The sequence below is a fragment of the Amblyraja radiata genome, chromosome 13 (genome assembly GCF_010909765.2).
Source record: "Amblyraja radiata isolate CabotCenter1 chromosome 13, sAmbRad1.1.pri, whole genome shotgun sequence".
Lineage (NCBI taxonomy): Eukaryota > Metazoa > Chordata > Chondrichthyes > Rajiformes > Rajidae > Amblyraja > Amblyraja radiata.
Window position 1 is genome coordinate 39,132,224 of NC_045968.1, and position 23,038 is coordinate 39,155,261.

Consider the following 23,038-nt stretch of genomic DNA (forward strand, 5'->3'; position numbering starts at 1 on the left):
CAGTGTATAGGATAGTGCTAGTGCAGAGGGGATTGCTGGTTGGTGTAGACTTGGTGGGCTGAAGGGCCTGTTTCTGTGATGTATCTCTAAAGTCTAAAGCACATTGCTGGAATAACTCAGTGGACCAGGCGGCATCTCTGGAGGACATGGATAAGTGATTTTCTTCAGACTGTGGTTGAGCATGTGCCTAGTTGAACTCCACAATCTAAAATAAAGGTCAACTCGGGTAAAAAATTAAAACTTATGTTGAACCAAACCAAACTTGTTTATTGCTACCTGATCCAACCATTGCCAAAAATCCTATCATAACGTGCCCCAACTATTGAATGTTCTCACCCTTGCAACTGAGTCCAACCTCTACTCTTTGGTCTCCAAGTGTAGAACACAAAGTGCTGGAATGACTCAGCAGGTCAGGCAGCATCTCTTGAGGAATAGATAGGCGACGTTTTGATTTGTGGCCCATCAGTTCCTTGTTTTTTTTCTTCTCGAATAATCAGTTTCAAACAACTGGGAAGATCAAAACTGCCCAGCAGTTTGCAAATATCGATCAATGAATCAACAAATTAGAACATTATTATCCATATCCTCGATGTAATCGACCTATTCCTCCCCCCCCCCCCCCCCCCCCCCCCCCCTCCACCACGGTGACCAGCGTTCACAGAAAGCCTCCAGAGTCCCGTGTGTTCTCTCTTCAGGGACAGGCGGGCACGGACATAGGCCTGGAAGTGGAGCAGGCAGTTGACTCGAGCAGAACCCTCAACTGCCTGTTGAACAGATCGAAGAAGGGTCTCAATCCGAAACGTCACCTATCCGTGTTCTCCTGCTACCTGACCTGCTGAGTTACTCCAGCACTTTGTGTCCTTTTGTATATTAACCAACATCTGCAGTTCTCTGTTTCGACCATGAGATATCTGATTCTGCCTGACTTTCTGAGTATCCACATCATTCCCTAATTTATTATTCTTGCTCAACCTGTAACCAGACGAACCTTAGGGTAGCGCAGCGGTAGAGTTGCTGCCTTACTGTTGCCAGAGACCCGGGTTTGATCCTGACTACGGGTGCTGTTGGTACAGAGTTTGTACATTCTCCCCGTGAACTCGTGAGTTTTCTCCGGGTGCTCTGGTTTCCTCCCACACTCCAAAGACGTACAGGTTTGTAGGTTAAGATGGGTACAATGTGCTCCAGCAACTCAGAGGGTCAGGCAGCATCATGGAGAAAAGGAATAGATGTTTTGGGGTTGGAAGTGCTCTTTAGACCCGAAGTCACTCGAAATGTCACCTATTCCTTTTCTCCACAGTTGCTTCCTGACCCGTTGAGTTATTCCAGCATTTTGTGTCTATTTTCGGTGTAAACCACCATCTGCAGTTCCTTCCTACACAGGTTTGTAGATTAATTGGCGTCCGTAAAATTGCAAATTGTCCCTAGTATGTAGGATAGTGCTAGTGTACAGGGTGATCGCTGGTCGGCACAGGCTCAGTGGGCCGAAGGGCCAATTTCCACGCAGTATCTCCAAAGAACATGTCGTCTCGGAAACCATAAATGAACCAAGGGATAAATAATAATAATAATAATAATATATCTTTTATTGTCATTGCACGTCAGTGCAACGAGATTTAGTGTGCAGCTCCACTGAAGTCCAAGAAAGGTAAATAAATACAATACATAAATAAGCAAGCTGAATTGATTGACGTGACCATCTGAGGGAGACTGTCCAAAGGGGGTGGGTGGGGGGGCACTCATTAGGGCCGGTTCAGAGCCGCTATAGCTCTTGGGATGAAACTGTTCCTGAGTCTGGAGGTTCGGGCGTAGAAGGCCTTGTAACGTCTGCCGGAGGGAAGAAGTTGAAACAGACCGTGGCAGGGGTGTGATGAGTCCTTATGGATGCTGAGGGCCTTCCTGAGGCACCGCGTGTGGTAGATGCCCTCCAAGGCTGGTAGCTCTGTCCCGATGATCCTCTGCGCTCTGTTGACGACGCGCTGAAGAGCTGTCCTCTCCGCCTCCGTGCAGCTGAGATACCACACAGAGATGCCATACGTTAGTATGCTCTCTGTGGTGCAGCGGTAGAACGTTGTCAGCAGCTGTTGGGGCAGACCAGTCTTTTTTAATGTCCTCAGGAAGAACAGTCGTTGCTGTGCCTTCTTGACCAGCGCGGCGGTGTTTGTGGACCATGTGAGGTCTTCTGAAATGTGAGTGCCCAGAAACTTAAAGCTGGACACTCTCTCCACACTTTCCCCATAAATGGAGATTGGGTCGTATTCTCCAGAATGGGACCTCCTGGACCTGAAATGTTGATGTTCTTTTGTCTCCACAGATGATGCTCAACTAACTTTCTCCAGCAACTTGTCTTGTTTTACATTAGGTTGGCAATGGATTGATGTTGAAGACTTTCTTTCTTGCAGGTGGGAAGCATGCTGAAAACTCCCAAGCTGCCAATTTGGCTTTGCAACATCAACAGTACTTTCAGCATGCTGTTCAGCACGAAGAGGCAGCTCCTGTCTGACTGGAAAATGGAACATCTCTTTGATTTGTATTTCTACACCGGCCAGCCATTACAGGCAAAGGCAGTCAAACTCACGATAGGTACGGACTGTTGAAAGTAATGTAGGACTCTTGTTAACTTTTGGTCACTGATAGCACTCTGAATCCAGCAAGGAATCAACATTGAGGCATCAGTACCAGTGCAGAGGGAGCGGCGCACTGTCAGAGCTGCACAGCCTTGAATAGGAAACTAGACTATGGGCGCAGAGGTAGAGTTGCTGCCTTACAGTGCCAGAGACCCGGGTTCAATCTTGACTATGGGCACTGTCTGTACCGAGTTTGTATATTCTCCCCGTGCATGGGTTTCTCCAGGTGCTCCAGTTTCCTCCCACACTCCAAAGACATGCAGTATTGTCATGGATATCCCTCGAGGTCGAGGATGATGGACAATAGGAGATTGAGGGGGGATCTTATAGAAACGTACAAAATTCTTATGGGGTTGGACAGGCTAGATGCAGGAAGATTGTTCCCGATGTTGGGAAAGTCCAGGACAAGGGGTCACAGCTTAAGGATAAGGAGGAAATCCTTTAGGACCGAGATGAGAAGAAACTTTTTCACACAGAGAGTGGTGAATCTCTGGAACTCTCTGCCACAGAGGGTAGTTGAGGCCAGTTCATTGGCTATATTTAAGAGGGAGTTAGATGTGGCCCTTGCGGCTAAAGGGATCAGGGGGTATGGAGAGAAGGCAGGTACGGGATACTGAGTTGGATGATCAGCCATGATCATATTGAATGGAGCAGGCTCGAAGGGCCGAATGGCCTACTCCTGCACCTATTTTCTATGTATCTATGTATCAATGTTGCAAAAGATCAAATGTTCTTCACTTTATTCTTTGCCAGATAGTTCATGGACTTAAGCTTTTGTAGGCAATGCTTATTTAATTCCCAATGCAAATAGCTTATATATTCTAATTGCTATTATCTTTAGATTAGTTTTAGTTTAGTTTATTGTAATTATACCGAGATACAGTGGAAAGCTTTTTGTTGCGTGCCATCCAGTCAGCGGAAAGACATACGATTACAATCAAGCCATCCAGTGTACAGATACAGGATAAAGGAAATAATGTTTAATGCAAGATAAAGTCCGATTAAAGTTAGTCTGCGACTCTCAAATGATGTAGATGGTAGATCAGGACCGCGCTCTACTTATTGGTGGGATGGTTCAGTTGCCTGATAACAGCTGGGAAGAAACTGTCCCTGAATCGAGAGGTGTGCATTTTCTGGCTTCACTTTTCACTCTTCTCTCCTTATCTCACACTTTTTGTCATTTAATTTCTGGCCTTTGTCCAAACCATCTGCCAATCAACCCTAATCCTACCCCCCCCCCCCCCCCCCCCCCCCCCACCCCCCTATTCTGCATCCACCAATCACTTGCCAGGCTTTGTCCTGTCCCACCTATCTTATCCAGCTTTCTCCCTCTTAAATACAATCAGTCTGAAGAAGGGTCCTGACCCGAAACGTCGCCTATCCATGTTCTCCAGAGATGTTGCCTGACCCGCTGAGTTACTCCAAAGCTTTGTGCCTCTTGTAGAAACAAGTGCTGGTTTGCACAAAAGGACACAAAGTGCTAATCCATTGAGGGGATCTACCGCAGTCGCTGCCTCAAAAAGGCTGGCAGCATCATTAATGACCCATATCATCCTGGCCACACACTCATCTCCCCGCTACCTTCAGGTAGAAGGTACAGGAGCCTGAAGACTGCAACGACCAGGTTCAGGAATAGCTACTTCCCCACAGCCATCAGGTTATTAAACTTGTGTTCAAAAGGGAACTGCAGATGCTGGAATATCGAAGGTACACAAAATTGCTGGGGAAACTCAGCGGGTGCAGCAGCATCTATGGAGCGAAGGAAATAGGCGACGTTTCGGGCCGAAACCCTTCTTCAGACTGATGGGGAGTGGGGAGGGGGAGAAGGAAGGAAAAGGGGAGGAGGAGGAGGAGCCTGAGGGCGGGCGGATGGGAGGGTGGGAGGAGACAGCTAGAGGGTTAAGGAAGGGGAGGAGACAGCAAGGGCTAGCAAAATTGGGAGAATTCAATGTTAATGCCATCCGGACGCAAGGTCCCCAGACGGAATATGAGGTGCTGTTCCTCCAATTTCCGCTGTTGCTCACTCTGGCAATGGAGGAGACCCAGGACAGAGAGGTCGGATTGGGAATGGGAGGGGGAGTTGAAGTGCTGAGCCACCGGGAGTTCAGGTAGGTTATTGCGGACTGAGCGGAGGTGTTCGGCTAAACTTGGCTCGGACAAAACTCTGAACATTAATTATTTGTTATTTGCACTTTATCAGTTTATTTATTCATGTGTGTATATATTTATACAATGGTATATGGACACACTGATCTGTTCTGTATTCATGCCTACTATGTTCTGTTGTGCTGAAGCAAAGCACGAATTTCAGGGACACATGACAATAAACTCTCTTGAATCTAATGTAACGCATTGGGTCAGGAGACATCTCTGAAGTACAGGGACAGGTAACGTATCAGGTCGGGACCTTCGGTCTGAAGAAGGGTCCCGACCTGATATGTCATCTATCCATGTTCTCCACAGATACTGCCTGACCCGTTGACTTACTCCAAGAAGGGTCCTGACCGGAAACGTCACCTATTCATGTTCTCCATAGATGCTGCCTGACCTGCTGAGTTACTCCAGCACCTTGAATCTCTTATCTACTATTAGACCTTGCGCCCGTCTTCTTTTCCTTGCATTTCCAACCAAATTCTCAAACATTCATATTTTCTTCTCCTCCTTGCCTTGTAGACACTCACTCCCATCATTGGGAAGAGGGGATGCACGAGGAGGAAGATGATCCAGAGAAAAGATTTCCTTCGGTGTTGATGACCGTCCGTACTAAGTGGGAAGGAGCTGTTGTGGACTGGAATGGGACTATCCCATTTTACTGAAGCAGGGACATCACCAAACTGTGGGGCAATAGCAGGCAATTGGCCAAGCCTGTGGTACTGGGAAACTAGAGATAGGCAAGTTCAAATTCACAGTTCCCGAATACGGCACAAATCACATCCCTATTTGATCCCAGCATGTGTTTCCATTCTGGCTTTAGACTTTAGAGATACGGCATGGAAACAAGCCTTTTAGCCCACCGAGTCCACGCCGACCAGTACACCAGTTAGTGTACAACCCTGTGCACTAACATTATCCTACACACTAGGGGAAATTTTACAGAAGCCAATTAACCACCAAACATGTACATCTTTGGAGTGCGGGAGGAAACCGGAGCATCCGGGGAAAACTCATGTAGTCACAGGGAGAACGTACAAACACCGTAGAGACTGCACCCGTAGTCAGGATTGAACCCGGGTCTGGCGCTGTAAGGCAGCAACTCGGCCACTGTGCTGCTGTTCTTAGAATTTCTCATCCTTTTTACAAGGGTTGCCTCAGTTGAATCATCAAACAATTTTATTCCTGCTAACTCACTAAAAGGTTGGACTTTCTATGAGGCACAGCAAATATGCTAGATCCTATAGGACTATCAAATCACCCTGGTAGTTACATCTGCCTCTGCACCCTTCATCTCAAAGGAATTTTCTCACAAACTTGCTGGTAATGGCTTAACAACAGATACCTGGATTTCAGTGAATGGGGGTAACCAGCAAGCTATCTCTTGATAAGAATTAATGTTAGAATTGGAATATAAACTTTGGAAGGGATGAAAAGGAGGGTGAATTTAAAAAGGGTCGACACAATATCAAGTTACAAACACCAAAAGATACTAAGAAAGGAAGAACATTTGGATTCATAGAAAAGATTGAAAATGGACCGGGATATTAAGATTTTACTTTAGCGACACAGCGCGTAAACAGGCCCTTTGGTCCACCGAGTCCACGTCAACCAATTGTGATCCCATGCACTTACACTATAATGCACATGAGGAATAATTTACAAATTTACAGAAGCCAATTATCCTACAAACCTGTTCGTCTCTGGAGTGTGGGAGGAAACCGGAGCATCCGGCGAAAACCTGCATGGTCACAGGGAGAACATATAAACTCCGTACAGATGGCACCCGTAATCAGGATCGAACCCGACTCTCCGAGGTTGTAAAGTAGTAACTCTACTGCTGCGCCTCTTTGCCACCCTGATATAGAAAAATATCTTTAAAATTTGAAAATTTTTAATCTCCCACTAAAATTCAAAATATGAAGGAATATGCCGCTACACTTTGAATAGTTGTGCTTCAGTCTCAGAGAGGTTAACTAACTGTTGTTAAACACTAAGGATATTATTGCTTACACTTATAATGGCAGGAATTAACTATCTGAGGCAAGCTTAATACCGAATTACTGCAAAAATTGAGGTGTTAATAATGAAATTCTGTTTCATTATATTTCTCATTTAATACTATAAGCTAGAATATTTTGACCAGTTACAATCTTCAGTTGATACTGATTGTCCTCCAGACATTGCTACACAGAACATAGAAAAGTACAGTGTAGGTAAGGCCCTTCGGCCCACAATGTTAGTGATGAACTTGATGCCAAGATAAACTAATCTGCCTGCACATGACCCATACCTCTCCATTCTCTGCAGATCCATGTTCCTGTCTAAAAGCACTATCATACCTGCCTCCACCACCACCCCTGGCAGTAGTTCACAGGCCCCCTCCACTCTTTGTATTAAAAACTTACCCCTCACATCTCCTTTAATCTTTGTCGCTCTCACTTTACAGATCACGTGGGGAACCTAATTCTTGAATTTCCAAGAATTGCAGTTGAAAGGAAATTAAACACGGAGGAAGCTTGTGAGGAACAGGGAATTAAAAAAGTTATGTCGTACAAAATCTAAAGGGAAAGAAACAGTATTTACAAAGTTAATGGCTTATTATGCTTTATTATGTGAGGACAGATCTGTCTCCACCAGTACTGTACCCCGGTGTTATACAGTAGTAGACCTGTCCCCACTGGTAATGTATCCCAGTGTTATACAGCAACAGACCCGTCCCCACTGGTGCTATACCCCAATGTTATACAGTGACAGACCCTCCACCCCCCCAGCAGTAGTGTACCCCAGTGTTATACAGTGACAGACACATCCCCACCAGTACTGTACCCCAGTGATACGCAGCGACAGCCACGTCCCCTCAAGTAGTGTACCCCAGTGGTATACAGCAACAGACCTGAATTTCCAAGTATTGCACACCAATGTTACACAGTGACAAACCCAGATCAACCTGTACTGTGTCCCAGTGTTCTACTGGTACTGTATCCAGTGTTATACAGCAACAGACCCATCCTACCAGTAATGTACCCCAGTGTTACACAGACAGATCTAGATCTACCAGTACTGTACCCCAGTGTTATACAGCAACAGACCTGTCCCTACCAGTACTGTACCCCAGTGTTACACTGTGACAAACCCAGATCCACCAGTACTGTACCCCAGTGTTACACAGTGACAGACCTGTCCCCTCCAGTACAGGTACTATAACCCAGTGTTACATAGAGACATATCTTAGTCCATTAGTTCTGCGACCACCTGCAATATACCCCAGGGTTATATAAAGATAGACTAGGTGTATTTTGTTAATATACTACAGAACCTAGATGGATCAAGGAACTGAGACACAGTTCAGTCGTGATCCCACTGAATGCTTCAATATACTCAAGAGTTCAAATTTCCTCTTCCTGGTTTCATGTTACTAAACCCAGGAGAAGATTCATAGCAGCATTGAATATATTTGTGTTTTGTGAAAGAGAAGTTTTTTGGTCATTGTTTTTTTTTTAAATGTGGACATAAAGCAGAGGATTTTGTTTGGCTCACAGACTGTAATTGTCAAAGAAGTAAGAGTCTGTTATCTTCAGAGTGAACGCTGGGAAGAAGTACCTTGTGAGTGCGGATGTGTTGGTGACAATGGCCCGAGTCTAAGGGATGGACAATTGGAAACAAGAGACCATACAAATCAAACCTTCAAGAATTTTAAATACTGTATGCATATACATGGGTAGACAGTCAGAATCACGTTCCCCAGAGTGGAAATGTCCAGCACTAGAGGGTTATGTGGCAATGAATTCCACAGAGTCACCACCCTCCGAAACTCTTCCTCATCTCCTCTCTAAAGGTACATCCTTTTATTCTGAGGCTGTGCCCTTTCATCCTAGACTCTCCCACTTGTGGAAACATCCTTTCCACATCCACTATATCCAGGCCTTTCACTATTCAGTAAGTTTCAATGAGGTGTCCCCTCATCCTTCCAAACTCCAGCAAGTACAGGCCCAGAGCTGTCAAACGCTCATTATATGTTAACTCAAATATTTCTGGGATCATCCTTGTAATGATCAGTAACATTTAGTTGGTTCAGTAGCATTTAGATTACTAACACTAAGTATTCTGAATCCACTATCAATCAAGTTGATACAACTTTATCAGATGAGGAGATTTGCCGATCCTTGATCAACAAAAGTCAATTTCAAGCCTTTTAAATTGCTTTGTATGAACTTTTCAAACTAATACAGTATTTCTCCCATAGATGGCACTAAACAGCCGCTGTGTTAAGATTTAATAAATAATTGCTTTAACACAGTCTTCTGCAGTGACACTGCATCAGTGATTACCAAATTCTGCAGCATTTCAGGGGGAAGGGAAAGCGCCTTAGTCAAGTTATACTCACGCTCAGTCAAGTCAAATTAACATTGCAAGTTCTTGAAATCCATCCAGCTGCAACCTCCTGTGTGATATAATAATCGATCAACAACGGAGGCTTTGGAATAGCTCATTTCAAGTCCATTTCTTCTCACCCCTCTTATTTCTCTGCTTTCGCCCTGAAGTTCTAGGGGAAGGGAATCAAGTCAATAGTGTTTTATTGTCATTTGTCCAAGACAGAACAATGAAATTCTTACTTGCAGCAGCAGAACAGAATATGTAAACATAGTACTCTGTAAACAATATAATAAACAAAAAGTTCAGTATACACACACACACACATATAATATATATATATATATATATATATATATATATATATATACATATACACAGGTAAATATTTATAGATACAAAAAGCTGAAGTGACTTGGCCAATTGTAACAATTACCTGGCAGACAGCATCTGGAAAGAAGGAATGGGTGAAGTTTCAGGTCGAGACCCTTCTTCAGACTAGTTAGGGATAAGGGAAACAAGAGATATAGATGATAATGTAGGGAGATAAAGAACAATGAAAGAAAGATATGCAAACAAGTAATGATGATAAAAGAATCAAGCCATTGTTAGCTGTTTGGAGGGTGAAAACGGGAAGCGAGTGCAACTTAGGTGGGGCAGGGATAGAGAGAGAGGGAATGCTGGGGTTACTTGAGGTTAGAGAAATCAATATACATACCACTAGCCCAATGGTGTGTGTGTGTGTGTGTGTGTATATATACATATATAGATATATTCATATTCATACAAGAAAGAACCAGTGAGAGAGGATGTTGCTGAACACTCATACTTTAGAGAACTTCTCCAAAGTAAAGTCTGAAAAAGGGTCTCGACCCGAAACGTTACCCATTCCTTCTCTCCAGAGATGCTGCTTGTCCCAAAATCCTGGAGTAACTCAGTGGGTGAGGCAGCATCTCTGGAGATCAAAGGTAGACACAAAATAGTGGAGTAACTCAGTGGGTGAGGCAGCATCTCCAGAGATGTGCCTGCCTTCGATACTCCAGCGATGCTGCCTCACCCGCTGAGTTACTCCAGCATCTTGTGTCTCACTTCGATTTAAACCAGCATCTGCATTTCTTTCTTACACATGCTGCCTGTCCCGCTGAGGTACTCCAGCATTTTGTGTCTACCTCCTATATATTTATACACACGAACACACACACATTATATATATATATATATTATAATACAATAATTATAGTGCAAAGACAAAATCAATCTCCGCCGGCGTCTCCCTCCACCTGCTCTCTGATTCCCGGTCTTTAGGGGTGAGCAGGGGCCGGGCTCGAAGGCTTCCCTCTCCGGGCGAGTCCCCAGGCCCGCTGTTGGGATAAGGCCGTGGCTCGGCAGGAGCCCTTCTTGCCGGGAGATGGACATTATGGCTTATCCTTCAACAGAGCTATTTTTTCTCTTGAGATCATTAATCTTTGATCAATTGTAACAATTACCTGGCTTTACCTTTTCTAAATTAAAGATAAATATTTCTGCTAACAAGAGCAAGAAAAAGGATTCTCCATGTAATTCTCTTGGAAAGTGAATCATTTGGTTCATGTAGTAGGGTATTGGATCAGCCTTTATATTATTTATTTATAGAGTCCGGTACCAATTTTTGCTTGAATACACACAACTTTATAAACCAGATACAGGTCCACCAACCATTTTCCGGCAACTGGTGATCTGGCACCTCCTTTAATCTGGACAAAATTATGGGAGCGCATTTGAAATCCCCCCTGGAAGTCCCCCCAAAAATGTGGCACCTGGGGTAGGTGAGGCAGCCAATCTTGACCTCATTTGGACTTCCGTGGCCGATCAGCGGGTCGAATCTTCCCCTTGTCACCAGGGCTCTGGACCTCCAGCATGGCCGAAACCAGCAGATCTGTTCCCTTATGCCCCTGTCCCACTTAGGAAATCTGAACGGAAACCTCTGGAGACTTTGCGCCCCACCCAAGGTTTCCGTGCGGTTCCCGGAGGTTTTTGTCAGTCTCCCTACCTGCTTCCACTACCTGCAACCTCTGGCAACCACCTGCAACCTCCGGGAACCGCACGGAAACCTTAGGTGGGGCGCAAAGTCTCCAGAGGTTTCCGTTCAGGTTTCCTAAGTGGGACAGGGGCATAAGCCGACTTCCGAGGCTGACTTTGCAGGCCAGTATCTCGGCTCTTCGGCTGCCTAAATGGACTGTTCCAGTGCCGTTGGAGGCTATGACCTCTGTTGGTCCAGCAAAAAAGATAATCCAGAATAGCTCTGGAACCAAGGATGCCAGAATATTGGTGGTGGACCGGTATTGTAAAGCAACAGTCTAAAATATATACTCAGGTTTTCAAAGTGGGTCTTGAACCCCTCAACATCTTGAACACAGATGCAAGAGAGTTGCAACTGAGCTGTGGCTGTCCATTAGGCCTGCGTTTACCGAACTACTAAACTGAAGAAGGGTCTCGATTCGAAACATCACCTATCCATATTCTCCAGGGATGCTGCCTGACCCGATGAGTTACTCCAGCACTCTGTGTCCTTTTATGTATTAAACAGCATCTGCAGTTCTTTGTTTCTACTAACATATAGAAGAGTGGCTCTGGTTCATAGTGCTAATCCATGGATAGGAGTTAATATTTGTAGTGTGCTGCTTCAAAGATGGAAGCAATACATTTACTATGTTCAATTAGACAAACACTTAGATTGATTGATTGAAAGGGACAGCATGGAAACAGGCCCCTCGACCCACCGAGTCCACACTGACCATTGATCTCCGATCACACTAGTTCTATGTTATCCCACTTTCTCATCCACTTGCTACACACTAGAGGTAATTTTTACAGAGCACAAATAACCTACAAACCCGCACTTCTTTGAGATGTGGGAGGAAACTGGAGCACCTGGAGGAAACCCATGCGGTCACAGGGAGAACGTGAAAACTCCACAAAGACAACATCCGAGGTCAGGAACAAACTCAGATCTCTGGCACTTTGAGGCAGCAGCTGTTCCAGCTGTGCCACTGTGCCGCCCTGTTACTGCTCCTGAAATATATTCCTTAGTGAATGCTGTATGATGATGGTGTTGATCTGAACTGTGACTCCATCACCCTCCCACTGTGGTTCATTAGTTCAGGCACCTTCCAGAGCTAGAACCATCCAGTCAGTCTCCTGTGACTGCTTTACCATTCAGTGAGTCCATATTTAACCTTATATTTAAACTCAGCATTCCAGTATTATCACTATGGCACTTAATTCAGAGTCCTAGTTTCCACTGAGTAAGTGATTAAAGGACTCTATTCCTTGGACCACAGGAGGTTGAGGGGTGATCTTATAGAGGTGTACAAAATAGAGGTGATCTTATAGAGGTGTATAAAATCATGAGAGGAATAGATCAGGTAGACGCACAAAGACTCTTGCCCAGAGTAGGGGAATCGAGAACCAGAAGAAATAGATTAAAGGTGAGGGGACGTAAGATTAAATAGAAACCTGGAGGATAACTTTTTCATGCAAATGTTGGTGGGTGTATGGAACGAGCTGCCAGAGGAGGTAGTTGAGGCAGGTACTATCGTAACTTTTAAGAAGCCTTTAGACAGGAACATGGATAGGACAGATTTGGACAGATATGGGCCCAATGCAGGCAGGTGGGACTAGTGTAGATGGGACAGGTTGGCCGGTGTGGGCAAGTCGGGCCGAAGGGCCTGTTTTTATGCTGAAGGACTCTATGACTATTCTTTCAATTCTTATCTGTCCCCTTCCCTAGAACATAGAACAGTACAAAATGTGTAATAAGGAACTGAAGAGGTCTGTAAAGGCGTTCCGACCTGAAATGTTACTCATACTTTTTCTCCAGAGATGCTGTCTGACCCACCGAGTTACTCCAGCACTTTGTGTCTATCTTCGGTATAAAGCAGTACAGCAGAGCAACAGGCTCTTTGGCCCATAATGTCTGTATGCCAAGATAAACTAATCTCCTCTGCTGCCACATGATCTATATCCATCCATTACCTGAATATCCATGTGCCTATATTAAAGCCTCACAAACTCCACTATCGTAACTGCCTCCACGACCACCCCCAGCACTCCGTGTAGAAAAAACTTGTCCCACACATCTCCTTTAAATTGTGCCCCTCTCATCTTAAAGTATGTCCTCTGGTCTTTGACATTTCCACCTTGGGATAAAGGTTCTGACTCTCTACCCTATCTATGACTCCCAAAATTGTATAGACGTCTATCAGGTCTCCCCTCAGCCTCCGACGCCCCAGAGAAAATAACATGTTTGTCCAACCTCTCTTTATCACTAATATCCTCTAATCCAGGCTGCATTCTGGTGAACCTCTTCTGCCCCCTCTCCAAAGCCACCATATTCTTCCTGTAATAGCCGATCAGAACTGCACATTACCAGAGGAACACAGGAAACACTGCCCCTCCTCCATAAACTCTCACTTAGACTGAATCTAACTGCATGTAGACAGTCTGTTTAGTCATCAAACTGCTTATTTGCCTGCCTCCACATGTGCTATATATCTAGCAATATCCATTATACACGAGTGGATTCAATTTTTATGACACATTCCATGTTAAGCTTAAATGATCCAAAACCATAACCGTCCTCCTTCCCCAACCTATAAACTCTAAAACGCCCACTAGCTTCTGTAATAAGCTGTTTAAGAACTGACACAGCCAACAGCCCCATTGCGACTGACTGATGCTGACATTCTATCACCAATAAATTCTTCGTTCATGTGACCTGGTCAACACATTCATTCCCCATTCAAAACTGCTGTGGCAGATTCAGATTTTAGACTTTAGGGAAACAGGCCCTTTGGCCCACTGAGTCCACGCCGACAAGAAATCATCCCATACCCTAGCACTATATTACACACTAGGGACAATTTTACAACTTATCGAAGTCAATTAACCTACAAACCAGTACATCTTTGGAGTGTGGGATGAAACTGGAGCATCGGGAGAAAACCCACATGGTCACAGGGAAAACTCCACACGGACAGCACCCAGATTCAGGATCGAACACAGGTCGCTGGCGCTGTGAGGCAGCACCACCATGTCAACATAGAAACATAGAAAGTCTGTGCAGGAGTAAGCCATTTGACACTTCGAGCCAGCACCGCCATTCAATATGATCGTGGCTGATCATCCAGAATCAGAATCAGATGCAAATAAAGCCTCTGGTCCAGATGGCATCTCTCCAAGAATACTTAAATTGTGTGCTGAACAAGTGGCACCCATTTTGCAAATTATCTTCTCCCAGAGTGTTCAGACAGGTGAACTACCTCATGATTGGAGGCAAGCCAACATCATTGCTTTATTTAAGAAAGGGAGTGGAACTGACCCTGCAAATTACCGGCCGTCCACCTCAGTTTGTTGTAAACTATTAGAGCATGTCATCTATCCAGGGGCAGAAATCCCCGTGGGGGGCCAGGGGGGACACGTCCCCCCCCCCCCCCCCCCCCCCCCGTTTTGAGAGGTGGGGGACGATCCCCCCCCACTCCCATTTTTTGTAATCCGGATTTTAAAACTCTGAAAATCTCTGCTTTCCGCGAGACAATGGAGGTGGGACTGATGATCGAGGGAGGGCGCCGATTGGACGAGAGAGACATCGGTGAGCAGGCAATGGGGGCAGGACATGATGATTCAGCATGGTGATTGGAGGAGGGAGACGTCCGTGGAGCAAAGATCATAGAGCGGAGCTTGAATTGCATGCCCAGGTCATAAGGTCACAAGCAAAAAACACTCTCGGCAGCCCTGGACACAGACCTGAGCCTCATCCGCAGCCAGGATCGATCCTGTGTCTCTGGCGTTGCAATCACTGCCAAACCGCCACTGGACTGTCCCCGTCCGATCCCGAGTGCCCCCACATGCCCGGGGGTGGCCAGAGACGTCGTGGGTCAGACGGGAGCGGTGCCCTCAGGCCCACAGCCAGCGCAGAGAAGCATCGCTAAACCCAGCTCAACTGTGCCTGTCCCGCCAGGTTAACCTACAGCCCTGCCTGGACTTACGGGAACGACGGCGCAGGCTTACGGAGAAGCAGCGTTAGCTCCACGGTTCCGGACTGGTGTCCCGTCAGTCCAGGCAGGGCTGTAGGTTAACCCGACAAGACAGGCAGAGTTGAGCTGCATTTAGCGCTGCTTCTCCGAGCTGGCCATAAGCCTGGACCGTCGTTCCCGTAATTACCATCCACAGGGCCCTCGTGTGTGTGCGTGAGTGTGTGTGTGAGTGTGCGCATGCGTGCGCGACAGCCATGAAATTGTGTCCCCCCCGGTCCCCCCCCATGTTTTGATAGCGATTTCTGTGCCTGCATCTATCGACACAACATGGGACACCTAGAGAGAAACTAAATCCTCAGTCATACTCAGCATGGTTTCTGGGCCAGACGATTATGTGAATCCCAGCTGATAATTACAATTCACCAAATCTTCAGCTCTGTGGAAGAAACCAAACAAGTGGACACAGTGCTGCTGGTTTTTGTAAAATCTTTTGACACCGTTCCACATCAGAGGCTTCTTCACCGTCTCAAACACTTTGGTGCGGAGGGCTCACTTCACTCCTGGATAACTAGTTTTTTAACTGACAGGGAGCAGTCGGTTGTAATCCAGGGAACATCCTCAAAACCAGCCCATGTCGACTTTGGCGTACCACAGGGCACTATGCTGGGACCGCTGCTGTTTTTAGTCTACATTAACAATCTCCCAGATAACATCACATCCAAGGTCTGCCTCTTCGCCGATGATTGCGTGGTTTATCGACTGATGATTGTCTGATGCTTCAAAAAGATCTGCGCTCATTGGAGAGATGGGAGAAGAAATGGCAAATGATTTTCAAACCAGAAAAATGTACTGCCATGCGTTTTACTAGGAAACCTAAACCAAACCATCATTCCTACACATTCTCTGGACATCAGCTAGAGGCAGTTTCTAGTCATAAACACTTAGGAGTTACTTTGTCTGCAAACATGAAATGAAACAAGCCTGTGGAAGGGGAAACAGCCAAAGCCAGCAGTCATCGGCTTTCTACGTCGCAATCTGCACAATGCACCCAAAGAAGTTAAGATCCAAGCATATAAAAGCCTTGTATGTCCACATGTTGAATAGTGCTGCTCCGTGTGGGATCCTTTCACAATAAGATCCAGACAGTGCAAAACAGAGCAGCAAGGTTCACATCTAACAACTACAAGTGGCAGAGCTCAGTCTCCAGCATGATAAAGCACCTTCAACTTCATCCACCTACTACTCGTTGCAGGTTCATCAGACTGACAACATTCCACAAGATCAAGAATACCAGTATTGATTTAAAGATGGAGGACCACATCCAGTTAATCCAAGCACCCATAGGCATGTCAACCAGAAGCTACCAACCTGGAAATTATTTCATTCCGCACAGCACTTCATTAGCACTCTCTAACTTGTTTTTCTTCAAGACAGGAAGGGATTGGAATACCCTACCAGCCAGCATCAGAGATCTCCAAAACATCAACACATACAAAGATGCACTCCAAAAGCAAGCATTCAGCGTACTACGTCCAGATCCAGAGTACCCTGTTCCTGCTTCCCCCACCACATCCCTTGATTCCGTGTCCTAAATGATCAGACAATTTCCATACGTAAGATATCAGCTATTTGTGAGAGCTTGCTTCATCCAGATTGATTAGTGAGTTTCTTAAAGTCAACAAGGTGGCACTTCAGAAGTACCTCATTAGCTGTAAACTAATTTGCTTTATTTAGCACAATGGGCCAGAAAGCCAGGCGACTCTCTGCGTGCTGGTCCCAGAAGTGGATTTGCAAACATTCATTACAATTGCTCCACTCTTTTAAATCTTTCTACTGGACTTAATCTTGCACTAAACGTTATTCCCTTTCTCTTGTATCTATACACTGTGGACGGCTTGATTGTAATCATGTATACTTTTTCGCTGACTGGATAGCACGCATGGAGAATCACTTTGTGTCTTCTTTACACTGGATAGACTGACGTCACTCTCTTCTGGAATGGAAGAATTTTGGCACCTTAATTCTATTTATATCTATTCCAACTGCCGATTTGAAATTCAACACAAAGAGGTGGCAGAACTCAACAGGCCATCGGTGGTCGGAATGGACAGGTGACATTTTGGGTTGGTCTGGAGAAGGCTCCCGACCTGAAATGTCGCCTGTCCATTCCCTCCACAGATACTGCCTGACCTGTTGAGTTCCTTCAGCGCTTTGTGTTTTGCTCAAGATTTCAGCATCTACAGTTCCTTGTCTATGGGACTGATGCGTTACAATGCTGAGAACTATATTCTGAACTCTCTATATTCCTGGTCTGAAGAAGGGTCCAGATCCAAAATGACATCTATCCGTGTTCTCCAGAGATGCTGCCCGACCCGTTGAGTTAACTCCATGACTTTGTGTCTATCTTTGGTAGAAAGTAGTATCTGCAGTTCCTTGTATCTACCTATCCAATTACACCAGAGATGCTGCCTGGCCCTCTAAGTTACTCCAGCATTTTGTATCTACCTTTGGTATAAAGCAGCACATTTTATTATTTACTTCTACGTATTGCTGGTTTGTGTTCTCCCGTTGTATGGCGTATTTTTTTTATCAGTGCAGGTCGCTGTTGTTGAATGCTGTGGGAGAAAGGGGTTGGGATTCACGTGACGTAGGAAGGGGGGGTTCCCTCCGGCGGTGACGTCACGGCGCCGTGTATCAAGGTTCTAGAACGCCGTGTCGCGATTTTCTTGTGTCTAAACATTCGGTAGCGGCTGGTGCCGGAGCGGCCGGGCCTGACGCTGGGGGGCCGTGGCAGGAACATCCATGCCCTCGCCCGCCTCTCCTCCTGCCTGCCAGCCATGTCATCGGCCGGAGCGGGCAACGGAAGCGGCAAAGCCGGCAGCAAACACACGGCATCTTCTCCGGCCCCGAGCGGCCTGTCGACGGCGGCAGCAGTCGCAGCCGCCGCTTCCCCTTCTGCCGTGGCTGCCGCTGCCGGCGGCTGCGGGACGGCGGCGATTCTAGGCGCTGGTGTCTCGTCTCCCCCGCCGCCTCTGCACCCTCACCAGGCGGCGGTGGCCGCTGCTGCAGCCGCCGCCGCCGCCGCTGCCCAGGAGCTAACCTCACTCTTCGAGTGCCCTGTCTGCTTCGACTACGTGCTGCCGCCCATCCTACAATGTCAAGCCGGCCATCTGGTGTGCAACACCTGCCGCCAAAAACTGACCTGTTGCCCGACATGTCGAGGCTCCCTCACCCCCAGCATCAGGAACCTGGCAATGGAAAAAGTGGCTTCGGCCGTTCTCTTCCCATGTAAGGTAAGATTCTGTCCATATCGGGCCGCTGGGTCATTTTTCCCATTGTGTCTTCTATCCGTCTCTTAAAAAATGCTTGCTTTTACGTAGTTCCTTTCAGATCGTCCCAAAACGCATCACAATTATTTGAGGTAATTTTCAATTGGAAAATCTAACACGCTGTCACACACACTAGTGGCCAGCTAATCGATTTGGGAAGCATCGATTACAAAATTGATCTGTTTACTCTGGACAGCTTCCTTACTTTTCAAAGTAATGCTCTGGACTTTAGCATTAATCTAAGGCTTGTATGTCTCTTTTAAAAATAAAAATAAAAAGCATCTCCCACAGTACAGTACTGGAATGATAGCCTAGATTTTTGTGCTCTGGCATAGGACTTGAATCTTCTGACTCAAAGGGGGAGGTGTCTCGGATGTCTGGCAGACCTGGTAAACTGACCACGCTTTGTACCGCTGACTACTTCAAATGTCATTAGTCACTAGTCACTAATAAGTTCATGAGCAGAATTAGGCCATTCTTTCCATCAAGTCTACTCTGCCATTCAATCAGGTCTGATCTATCTTTCCCTCTCAACCACATTCTCCTGCCTTCTCCCCATAACCCCTGACCCCCGCACTAATCAAGATTCTATCAACCTCCGCCTTAAAAATATCCGCCCTCTGACTAAAGAAATTCTTTAAATAAAATACATCCTTTTATTCACGGCTATTGCCTCTGATCCTCGACTCTCCCACTTATGGAAACATCCTCCACATCCACTCTATCCAGACCTTTCACTATTTGGTAAGTTTCAATGAGGTCCCCCCCTCCCCCTCATCCTTATAAACTCCAGCAAGTACAGGCCTAGTGTCGTCACTAATTCCAGATATTTTACCAATATTATTGGTGTAACAATTTGTCATGTGAGCTCTCAGTGAAAGTAACTCATCCAACCTCAAAAGCGTCAGACTGAGTTTCCGTGGTGGGGCTAAACTATAGTTTAGAGATACAGCATGGAAACCAGGCCCTTTGGCCCACCAAGTCCACGCTGACCAACAATCACCTGTACACCAGTTCTATCCTACACACTAGAGACGATTTACAGAAGCCAATTAATTTACAAGCCTGCAAGTCTTTGGAATGTGGGAGGAAACTGGAGCACCTGGAGAAAGCCCATGTGGTCACAGGGAGAACGTGCAAACTCCGTACAGACAGTACCCATAATTAGGATCAAACCCGGGTCCCTGACGCTGTGAGATGGTTTAATGCAAGAGTTTCCCTGCTTCCATGGACAAGTTGGGAGACTCCCTCTGTCTTGTTATTTAAGTTTGCAGATGACACATCTGTGGCAGGTCTTATTACCAATAACATCGAAACCGTTTACCGTAGTGAAGTAGAGGAGCTAGTAAGGTGGTGTGAGAACAACAACCTCATACTTAACATCTCAAAAACTAAGGAGCTGGTTGTTGATTGCAGAAAGAAGGCCACCCCCCTCCTCCCTCTCTTCATCAATGGAGAGGTGGTTGAGAGGGTCACCTCCTTTAAGTTCCTCAGGACCACCATACATCAATCCCTATCATGGGAGCTCAACATCAGTCTCATAATCAGTAAGTGCCACCAGCGACTCTACTTCCTGCGGCAGCTCAATAAATTCAGGGTCAGTCGACCAGCCATGACCCACTTCTATAGGTCTACCATAGAAAGCATACTCACATTCTCCATGCTTGTCTGGTATGGTCACACAACCTCACAGGATAAGATTCGGCTGGAGAGAATAGTGCGCCGAGCTACTAAGATCATCGGTTGCAGCAGACTTCCCTCAGTGACATCACTTTACTCAACAAGACTCACCAGAAAGGCCAAAAAAATCATAGCAGACCACTTTCACCCGGCACATTACCTCTTTAATCTCCTCCCATCAGGAAGGAGATATAGAAGCATTAAAAGTAAAACATCTCGCTTCAGAGACAGCACCTACCTCCAAGCCTTCAGATATTTGAATTTGCACTAATCACTTTGCACTTTCTTTTGCACTTGCACTTACGCTTAACATGACGCTGCTGGGTACTGTCCTTCCTGTATATATTGTCCTTCGTACGGTATTGTCTGTATTATTTATTGTGGATGTGGTGGTTGTATTGTACTGTATTGTATCTGTCTGAGAGCGAACCAAGACACATTCCTATCAACTTGTTGACATGGCAATACATTTCTTGAATCTTGAATCTTGAATCATAACACCCTCACTCAATTGGGTTCCTGCCTAATGCAAGGACTGGGTATCCTGGGATGATAAGCTAGTCTTTAGATCAGTTTACTTTTATTGTCAAAACTTTTTGTTGTGTGCTGTCTTGTCAGTGAAAAGACAATGCATGTTACATTCAAGCCATCCACAGTTTACAGATACAGGATAAAATTTATAACTTTTAGTGTAAGGTGTGGGCAGCTCAATGGCGCAGTGGTAGAGTAGCTGCCTTACAGCGCCAGACAACCGTGTGTTTCATCCTGACTACAGGTGATATCTGTATGGAGTTTGTACATTCTCCTTGTGACCTTGTGAGATTTCCCTGTGTACTGCAGTCTCCCACATTCCAAAGGGGTGCAGGTTTGTAGGTTAGATGGCTACTGTAAATTGTCCCTAGAGTGTGGAATAGAACTAGTGTATGGGTGATTGTTGGTTGGCACGAACTCAGTGGGCTGAAGGACCTGTTTCCACACTGTATCACTAAACCACTCTCCAGTTGATGAAAGGATGGTTCAGTTGCCTGATAACAGTTGGGAAGAAACTGTCACTGAATTTGGAGGTGTGCGTTTTCAATCTTCTGTACCTCTTGCCTGTTGAGAGAGGGGAGCAGAGGGAATGACCAGAATGACCTGTCCTGATTATGTTGGATCAGTTAATGATTGCCTTCAATGGGGATGGTGCACTGTATCAGATCGTTAGGTGCTGTAACATGGCAGTTCTGTTTAAAAATTGGGTAAAACTGTACGGACAATAGTGGAACTTGCAATTGCCCCTCTAAATTAGTATAGCTTAGAGATACAGCATCGGAACAGGCCCCTCAGCCCACCGACTCCACGCCAACCATCAATCATCCATTCTCACTAGTTCCATGTTATCCCATTTTTGCATTCCCCCGAGGGGCAATTTACAGAGGGCCACTTAACCTACAAACCGGCACGTCTTTGGGATGTGGAAGGAGTCGGAGCAACTCGCTTGGTCACGGAGAGCGTGCAAACTCCACACGGACAGCACCCGAGGTTAGAATGGAACCCGGGTCTCTGATGCTCTGAGGCAGCAGCTCGACAGGCTGCACCACTGTGGCCCCCCAAATGATTCATTTTTTCTTTACCCTGCAAAGCCCCTTTCTACGACATTTAAATCAGAAGGATTTATTTTATTGTGCAAATATCTATCACTCGTAGTGTTGAACAACAGTAAGCCACAGTCCTCTGGCCAGTCCTGAATGAGCTGTTTATATTAGAAGATCGTCTAACTCAGTTGGTCTCCATTACATGAAGAGGACCAGAGATACAACAGCAAAAACAGTGCTGGTGGAATTCAGCGGGTCAGGCAGCATCTGTGGAGGGAATGGACTGATGACATTTCAGGTCAGGACCTTTCTTCAGTCTGATCAGGATGCCACCTCATCCACTGGGTTCCCCCAGCACCTTGTTTTGTTGTTCCACTCTGCAGTTTCTTGTCTCCAGGGATACAATTTGTTTGGGATCCTTGATCTTTTAATTGGAAATTGGGTGCACGGTAGACCAAAGGCATATTGTCATGCTGGAAAGAATGCAGAGAAGGTTTACAAGGATTTTGCCAGGACTTGAGGAATTGAGGGCTTGAGCAAAAAGGAGAGGTTGTTGGACAGGCCAGGACTTTATTCCTTGGAAGGTACACAAAAATGCTGGAGAAACTCAGCGGGTGCAGCAGCATCTATGGAGCGAAGGAAATAGGCAACGTTTCGGGCCGAAACCCTTCAGAGTTTCTCCAACATTTTTGTGTACCTTCGATTTTCCAGCATCTGCAGTTCCTTCTTAAACACTTTATTCCTTGGAGTTCAGGAGGCTGAAGGGTGATCTTGCAGAGGGGTATAAAACCATGAAGGGGATAGATAGGGTGAATGCAAAATCTTTTACCCAGAATAGAGGAGTAAAGAATCAATGGGACATAAGTTTAAGGTGAGGGGGAAAGATTTAATAGGAACCTGAGAGGCAATTTTTCCACGCAGACGTTGGTGGGTGTATGGAATGAGCTGCCACTGGAGGTAGTTGAGGCAGATACTAAAAACAGCGTTTAAAATACATTTGGACAGATACTTGATAGAAAAGGTTTAGAGGGATGTAGGTCAGGCGGGACGTGTAGATGGGGTATCTTGGTCTGTGTGGGCAAGTGGGCTGAAGAGACAGTTTCCACGCTGTATGATTCTATGAACAACAACACAAAATATATTTGAGGAGACAACAGAAGAATATCGAGCGGAGCGGAACGACTTCGACCATCTGTCTGCTTGTCGTTGCGAGTTTCAGTGTCAATTTTGAATGACTCAGGCAGATGGGCATAGTAGAATATGTAGCTGACTTAACGATGGCCCTGTCTCAT

At 45.9% G+C, this 23,038-nt stretch overlaps 2 protein-coding genes across 3 annotated transcripts in view; both read left to right on the forward strand.

Annotated features, from left to right (window-relative positions):
* Window positions 1-5,727, forward strand: part of mindy4b (MINDY family member 4B) — a 46,084-nt gene extending 40,357 nt beyond the window's left edge. For both annotated transcript variants that reach the window (XM_033031841.1, XM_033031842.1), the window contains 2 exons: window positions 2,400-2,580; window positions 5,298-5,727. In XM_033031841.1, coding sequence (XP_032887732.1) covers window positions 2,400-2,580; window positions 5,298-5,440 — 324 coding nt within the window. In that variant the 3' untranslated portion in view covers window positions 5,441-5,727. The remainder of the gene's footprint in view (window positions 1-2,399; window positions 2,581-5,297) is intronic.
* A 12,109-nt stretch (window positions 5,728-17,836) lies between these two features.
* Window positions 17,837-23,038, forward strand: part of siah2 (siah E3 ubiquitin protein ligase 2) — a 32,940-nt gene continuing 27,738 nt past the window's right edge. Inside the window, exon 1 of the mRNA XM_033031843.1 lies at window positions 17,837-18,456. Within this exon, the coding sequence (XP_032887734.1) occupies window positions 18,001-18,456 (456 nt within the window). The 5' untranslated portion in view covers window positions 17,837-18,000. The remainder of the gene's footprint in view (window positions 18,457-23,038) is intronic.